The sequence below is a fragment of the Lipotes vexillifer genome, unplaced genomic scaffold, assembly GCF_000442215.2.
Source record: "Lipotes vexillifer unplaced genomic scaffold, Lipotes_vexillifer_v1.1 scaffold230, whole genome shotgun sequence".
Lineage (NCBI taxonomy): Eukaryota > Metazoa > Chordata > Mammalia > Artiodactyla > Lipotidae > Lipotes > Lipotes vexillifer.
This window is the reverse complement of record NW_006775143.1, coordinates 7,180,519-7,188,787: the sequence shown is the minus strand read 5'-3', so window position 1 is coordinate 7,188,787 and position 8,269 is coordinate 7,180,519. Positions and strand designations below refer to the sequence as shown.

Genomic DNA, 8,269 nt, shown 5'->3' with positions numbered 1-8,269 from the left:
CAGGAATGGTCCATAGAAGGACTCTGAGGGTGTAGACCCAACCCCTAGAAAATAAACAAACATGTACAAAAAACTGTTAAACCAATGTATTGATGTGTTTTTTTGGATGGAAGTGTCATTTTTCATTCACTTCACATAACAGTGTATGAGCCCTCTCCGCCGCCCCCCCCCCAAAAAGAACACTGCATGTGGTTACAGAAGCTGAGCTGTTTCAAGAGTGGTGAAAGTATCATCTGAGTCATGGAGCTTGTCTAAGGACCCTGGAAGGCCTGTTGAGTATCTTAACAGGACTCTCCCTTCATGATAATTACCAATATGGCTGTGTTGTCAACTCACCTTTTCTTGGTCTGTAGCCCGGAGACTCAAATAATTGAGAACTTGAGGCTCCAAGACACTTAAGGATTCTAGCAGAGCTGGGATGAGTTTTGGTGCATGTGGTTTCAACATGGCTCCTGCACTTTTGCTGATCTTCACGAGGGTGTTAATGCTACAGACACACAAAACACAACTCCTGAGTCCTTTTAACAAAGCAAGGAGCCCTACAGGTCTAATCATGAGGAGTTTGTGCACTTTACTGCATTAAGGAACATACTCCCTTGGGTACAGAGCCTGGTCTTAGCTCTGTGTTGGTTTTTTTTTTGGTTTTTGTTTTTACTTTTTATCATAGAAATTTTCACACATATATGAAAGTAAAGAGAATCATAAATACAATTCTGTATGTTCTCCACCCAGTTCAACAATCAGCCACCTTTGGCCAATTCTGTCTCACTTAGGCATCCACCATACATACAGACCATTCATATACTTTTCCCCCTGCCACTGTAGTATTTTGAAGCGCATTCCCTAACTAAACTTCTGCATGTATCATGAAGAGACCCAGACCTTTTATCATAATCAAAATACCACTTCACACCTAAAAAATATTAAGAATTTCTTTCATATCATCTAATATCCAAATTTCCTGATTGTTTCACCAGTGTCCGTAAGAGTTGGTTTGCTGAAATCGAATCCAGAGTCCATCTACACACTGCAATTTACTGCATTTCTTGAATCTTTTTCAGCAGTGCTCTCAGTCCTCTTTTTTTTAAGCTATTGATTTGTATTCTGATGGTGTCACTTAACAGGTTCCTCTGTAGCTTATACAGATCTGCAGGCTAAATCAAGTTCAGTTCAATTTTTTTAAAAACAAGAATCTTTCACAGGTGGTCTTCACATGTCCTGTCTCATCACATCAAGATGCTTATCTTTTTTTGTGCTGTTAAAGAGTGAACAGCAGGTTCAAGTTTGGTCAGCATGAACCAACCATCCATTATAATGCTCCTCCCGTCAGCCTTTACCAGTGGACTCAGGAGCCACTTATGATCATTACCTGGATTATCTTAGTGAGGATAGCAAAATGGTGATATCCTAATTTTATCGTTCCTTTGCATTTGTTAGGTGAATCCTTCTGAGAAGAGCTTTCCCATACCAACTATTTAGTTACCATGAAATAGTGTTGGTACTATTAATTTGATCTAATTTCAAGAGTTAAATAAAAAATGGAACAGATGAAGTTCCCAGATAGCACTCTGGTTAACAAATAAAAAAGAATCCTTCACTGCTGATTTTAACTTAAAAGAGCCATATATATCTAAATGTGTACTTCTTGAATATTTCACAGGCGGTAAACAGTTTATTTTAAACATAATAATCTGTGAAACATTACTAAGCGGTATAACCAACAAGCAAGCTCTCAAGGACAGGAGGTGTAGCAGAATAGGAAGATGTGCCTGCTGGGGGCAGAGGCCAATGACAAGAAAATAACACACTTTACTCAAGGTTGAGGCAGAGGGGCAGGAGGCTGGACAAAAGCAAGGCTCCCATGAGAATGTCTCTGCAAAAATGTTCTGACTCTCACACTTGCTATTGGGTCACCCCACTGGATTCTCCTCAACTCACTTCTCCATTCTTTCAAGAATCTAACATTCAAAGAAACCCAATTTCTACTGGGTGGCTAAGAACTAAGTAAATCCAATACATTCAATTTCATTAGCTGATTCAAACCTGAGGGCTCGAACTTCTGTCACGGGACTCATCACTCCTTTGTCCAGAAGGCAGGGCAGGAGGACAGCAATGGTTCTCTGGCCAGTGGCGCCTCTGGCAGGGTCACACATTTTCACACAAACCTCGCATACAAAGAGCATGGAAATTAGTGAAACTGACCTCTCACCCAATAACGCGTTCACCTGACAAAATACTTCCTACTTCCTATATCCACAGAAAAGGATAAGTGACTCTACTTTCTACCATATCACAGAAAGAAAAAGAAGATCTCATGATCTGGGATTGAGTCCTATGTCTGCCAATAACTGAACAGAAAATTTGGTAATGCATTTTACTTTCTAAGCTTTGGTCTTCTCATTTGTGAAACAGGAAACAGTTGAAGATGAAACGAGAAAATGTTTAGAAAGCACTCTGAAGAAGGCTTAAGGTATTATTATCAATAACTTTGGGTGGCAGCATAACACAGAGGTCAAGAACACAAATGTGGAATAAGAAACACTTGGATTTAAAACCTTCTAATACATTAGAAGGCCCTGATATACCACAAAATCAAGTTCAAGTGGGGAACCAGTTTCAAAAAGGCTGCCAGGGCTTCCCTGGTGACACAGTGGTTGAGAGTCCGCCTGCCGATGCAGGGGACACGGGTTCGTGCCCCGGTGCGGGAAGATCCCACATGCCGCTAAGCGGCTGGGCCCGTGAGCCACGGCCGCTGAGCCTGCGCGTCCGGAGCCTGTGCTCCGCAACGGGAGAGGCCACAGCAGTGAGAGGCCCGCGGATTGCAAAAAAAAAAAAAAAAAAGGCGGCCAACCTCATAAGTATGAAAGGCACATTAACATATAAACATAGCAATAATAAAGAGAATAGATGTTGCTTGATCTAAATGTAATGTGTACTTCAGGGTCAAGAGAAAGTCCTATCTTATAAAAGGCCCAGAAGAGCTCTCCATTTAAAGAGCCCAGAGACACACTTTGTTAAAAATACTAGCATTCTAATGTAATAGCAACCAGTTTCCCATTCATTGTTAAGTGGTCTGTAACACGAAGCCAGTTACACTGCAACTAAATGTCACTTTATATGACAAAAAAATAAGGCATAATTTTCACTGTCACATAGAATCCTGCCCCACTTCACGCCCCAGTATAAGACTAGAGTTTTCACCTTGCTCAGCGTTTTCAGAGCTAGTTCTGCTGCTTTTCGTACAGATTCCTAAAAATGAGAAAAATATGACATTATACAACGTCAGAGTTTCCTTCTCATCTACCCCAAAATGTGTATTTAAACTGCCTCCAAATCTACACAAATTGGTGAAAAATCCTACTTTCATTACTAGGTAAAAAATGGTGTTTCACTAGGCTCTTTGCCCGTCAAGGAACATACTACCATGCCATACAACTATTTTTTAAATTTGATACAACCTATTTTGACCTTACAAAAATATGGATATTAAGTATAACAGTTTAGAAACTGAATGTATTATAAAAGCAAATGTATAGAGATCTATGTGAAGATTCTGAAAGACTTAAAAAAACTCTGACGAATAAAGCAAAAAACTGAAGTGCCTAATTTTAATGGTAAGATGGAAAAATTTTAAATTTAGACTGCCGAGGCAAAAGAGAAACTGGCCACGTTATTTGGGAATGACTGATCCAACTTACGAAGCTGATCTAAGTAGAGTTATTTTGGATTATTTCTAAACTGTTATTTGTTCCTCACAACAGCATCACAAGACCTCTACTAAAAGAAAATCAGGCAGTAGTTACCCTTTTTTCTTTTTTTTTTTTTTAACTTTAATTAAATTTAGATCTAAAGATACCTAAACTTGCCACTTCACAGACACATCAAAACTGAAACTTTGGGGCTTCCCTGGTGGCACAGTGGTTGAGAGTCCACCTGCCGATGCAGGGGATGCGGGTTCGTGCCCCGGTCCGCGAAGATCCCACATGTCGCAGAGCGGCTGGGCCCGTGAGCCACGGCTGCTGAGGCTGCGCGTCCGGAGCCCGTGCTCCGCAACGGGAGAGGCCACAGCAGTGAGAGGCCCGCGTACCGCAAACAAACAAACAAACAAACCAAAAAACAAAACTGAAACTTTGGAGGAAAATTCTGGTCTTTTTAAAAAAATTGTCTGGATATTGAATTTTGAAATATGTAACATACATATTTTAACAATTCCAATTTATGCTATTCTATAAATAAATGCAGATTTATGTATATAGTACCTTTATATCATCTTGTACTCTAAAGAGAGTTTCCCAAATTTCTGGAAGTTTATCAATGATGTCATCTAGGGGTCTTCCTCTCAATAAATCGTTCAGAGCTAAACAGCTGAAAATAAAGAATTTGGTTTCAAATATATGATCAAGAAAGCTCAATCTTTTACTGTGAAACATTCATATCAAATGAGAATATGGATTCTGCCTATATTTCTAGTCTTAACCCCCTCACCCCAAAACGGCAATGACTACTCTCTTCTTGGTGCCTCAAATATACCACAGGCATATGGCATGTACACTCATCAAATGTCTATTTCCCACAACTATAACATAATCTCTTTAAGATGATACATCATTTTTTACTTACCAATATACCTCCAGGGCCTAGCACACTGCCAAGCATATAGCAGGCACTGAATATACATAAATTATGTATGTATAAATATGTGCTACCCTACAAAGTCATGAGAGTATATAAATGTATCTTGATGTCTAACTTAACAAGTGATCTACTTCTTTTATTTCATACTTACAAAAACTAAGACAACTTAGGAAAACCACTGACTAGAGCTTAAATATCACTAACTATCTAACCCAACCAGAAATATGCTTTTTAGTGGTTTTAACTTATTCCTTTTGCACAAAGTATAAAACTTGGAAATTTGAAGGGAAAAAAAAATTCAATTTTATTTGACTAGTCTTATATTTCCAAAAATGGTACCTGGATTCTCGAACTCGCCACATATTGCTGGTTAGATTCTTAACCAAGTCTTGAAGAATTTCCTTCAAATACTTATCCACCTAATGAAAGCAAAAGGATAAAACTGAGAATGCAAAATCCATTAATAATCAAATGATTCATCTCTACCACACTGTGTTTCTGTACGTAACAGCCTAAGTGTCTCCCTAGGCCTCTCAGTCCACAACTGTCTCCCCACTTTAGTTGCTGAAAGCTGCCCAGCTGATCATCCTGAAATGCAAACGTGATCCTCTTATTTTCCTCAGTGCATGAGAATAAAGCCCAATCACCCAGGCGTGGATACGAAGCCCTCCTGGGACCATCTAGCTCCCGAGTTCTTATATGTCCTGTCTCACCTCCACTCCCGAGCACACACTACCTCTACCTCTTCCATCTCCTACTTGTTCAAGATTCAAATCAGGCATCACCTTCGCAGACAGGACTGGCCTACTCTGCCCTATGTTGCCAAAGCACCTTCTTAAGCACACTGTATCAGACAGCACAGTAACTGTCCTGCCCCTTCACACTGAGACCTCGAGGGCAGGGACAGTGTCTCACTTGTCTTTGCCTCCCTGGTAGCCTGCACCACGTATGGCACATAAAGAAGCATTTGATTGTTCAGAATGAAGACGAATTTAATCTTTTAAGCCTCTTTAGTTTTGATATACACTTATCCATTTGGTAATAACTACACACATCGATAGTAGATTCACTTTTTATGCTAATCCAAAGAACTTCAAAACTTATGGCTTTCCATGTTTACTCTTGTAGGTAGGAGAGGTTTTGTTATCCTCACTTACATTTAAGAAAACCAAGACAGGGAGGAAATAACTCACCTAAGATTTAAGAAACTGATGTCTTTCTATGTCCATGTCTCTAGACAGTCTCCATAGTGATCTCATCCACATCTGTGGCTTCACCTTCCACTCACACAGAGGTGACACTTACATCTTGAGAGCCTAAGCCTGGGCCCTGAACTCAACCTATTAGATCTCAGTTGATCCAGTGGTACCAAGTACTCTCCTAGAGCAAACAGAACTCACCGAATCCTCAAGGTGGAACCCTCCAGTGCCTACCAGCATCAGACTGGAGACAGAGGAAAGGGCTGCATCATGCTCAGGCATGGAAAGACAGGGTAAGGGTCATGGTGTTTATTTAAAGTGAACTAGGAAGCCACCGAAGGATTTTAACCCAAAATGCAATCCAATTCGCGTTTTTAAAAATCACTTTTACTATTGGTAATTAAATGAAAGAAGGCAAAGAGAAGAGAAAGATGACAACCTGTTCATCAGGGAAGAATTAGGAAAAAAGAGAATAGATTCAAGAAATACTTTGGAGGGAATTCCCTGGAGATCCAGTGGTTAAGATGCAGCGCTTTCACTGCTGTGGGCCCGGGTTTGATCCCTGGTCAGGGAACTGAGATCCTGCAAGCCACACAGTGGAAGGAAGGGAGGAAGGGAGGAAGAAAGAAAGAAAGAGAAAAAGAGAGAAAGAGAGAGAGAAAATGAGAGAAACAGAGAACAAGAGAGAGAGAGAAAGAAAGGAAGGAGGGAAGAAGGGAAGAGAGGGAGGGAGGGAGGGAGAAATACTTTGGAAGCAGAATCAACAGAATTTGCTACTGGATTCAATTGAGGGTGAGGGTGAGACAGACAATAATCAAGGATGATGCCCAGTTCCCCAGCTGCGGTAAATGTATGAACGCTGAGGAGAAGAGAGGGGGCAGTTTGTTTTTTGAAGTCCTGTTCTGGACATATGAAGTCTAAGGTATCTTGAAACAACATCCGAGTGACAATGTCAAGCAGGCAGTGAGACAGACAAGTCAGGAGCACAAGTCGTGCCTGGGCCAGAAATAAAGATTGGGAACCATCACAATCAAGATGACACATAAGCCCTGGAACTGAGGAGCTCATTTAAAAAGAGAAAGTGGAGAGAGTAAACGGTACTCAGAGGCAAGCCCTGAGAAATCCTAGTATCTAACAGTGAAGGAGAATATGAGAAGCAGCCAGATGAGAGAAAACCAAATATGGTAAATTGCCTGATTCCTTATCTACCTCCCCAACTACGTGAACTCCTTGAAGGCAAGAACCACGACCTGTTCTCCACTACATCAGTGGTTAACTATCGACATACAGTTTTCCATTTGTGTGGATATACTGCCACTTCCTTAACCATCCACCCAATGGACATTTAGATTGTTTCCATTTTTGAGATTTCAATAAATGTTGCCATGAGCATCTCTGATACCTTGAAAGAAGGAAGAAAGCAAGGGATGAAAGAAAGTCTGTTTAAACAAAAAAGTACACAAAGTAGAAAGGAAGATGAGCATGAGTTTACATGCCATGTGTAACCTGGGACAAGGGTTCACAGATACTTGCCATTGACTTGTCAGTGACCAGCGCATTCCAAATACTTGTCATGGCCTGTCGAATGCCAAGGTTGGGATCAAACTGATAACGATAAAGACGAGGAACTAGCTGAGGCAGGAAAGGAGCTAGCTGCTCTCCAGCTCTGGTAGCAATTACATTAAAACCAAAAGCAGCACCCTAAAAAAATAATAACAGAGTGGCTCAGATATGATATCCACATATGAAATATCACAAAATTCTTCCTCCTATCCTTGTCCCTGAATAGAGCCTGATTTACTGGGTGTCCAGCTTTACCAATCAATAATAGCAGCTATGTGGTGATCTAGATCTCTCTAATCACAGACTTTTACAAAACACACTCCATAATGGTTGTCCCCATCTGCCAATGCAGGAGGTTTGATTTGGAGGGAAGAAAAAAATAAAATAACCAGCAATAGCCACTTACCTTCCTAGAGTTCCACATTGCATGATGGTTGGCTAGATTCATAAATTTATACACCAGATCCGGCTGACTAAGATCACTTGCCAGAGAACAAAGCTCCTTGTAAGTAGAGAGGCCCTGGCTTGAAAACAAAAATGAAAAAAGTATGCTGTAATATATCTCTCCACCTCCAGACGATTAAAAATTACATTACCAATATGACTAGGACATTTTAAAATTATGTTTTCACTAAATTTCCAATATTGAGTTATCTCATTACCACAGAGGCAGAGAACCAGGGTGACGAGAATATAAAGTCGCCCACTTCAGTTCTCAGCAATGGCTGGTAAATGACCTAAGGCACCTGTGATGCCCATGAGGGTGGAGCCCTCATCACCTCAGGAGACAGCAATAATTCTTTGGTACACTGAGCACCAGTCTCTCTCAGGATCCTGAGAGCCGTCTGAAGACAATTTCTGTCTTCCCTACA

The 8,269-nt window shown here is 40.7% G+C and overlaps 1 protein-coding gene across 1 annotated transcript in view; it reads right to left on the bottom strand.

The window, feature by feature from the left end:
- Positions 1-8,269, bottom strand: part of ECPAS (Ecm29 proteasome adaptor and scaffold) — a 73,046-nt gene that overhangs the window by 15,878 nt on the left and 48,899 nt on the right. Inside the window, exons 28-34 of the mRNA XM_007449777.1 lie at positions 7,804-7,921; positions 7,368-7,535; positions 4,975-5,054; positions 4,260-4,365; positions 3,202-3,249; positions 2,044-2,165; positions 337-487 (exon numbers count right to left, since the gene is read on the bottom strand). Of these exons, the coding sequence (XP_007449839.1) occupies positions 337-487; positions 2,044-2,165; positions 3,202-3,249; positions 4,260-4,365; positions 4,975-5,054; positions 7,368-7,535; positions 7,804-7,921 (793 nt within the window). The remainder of the gene's footprint in view (positions 1-336; positions 488-2,043; positions 2,166-3,201; positions 3,250-4,259; positions 4,366-4,974; positions 5,055-7,367; positions 7,536-7,803; positions 7,922-8,269) is intronic.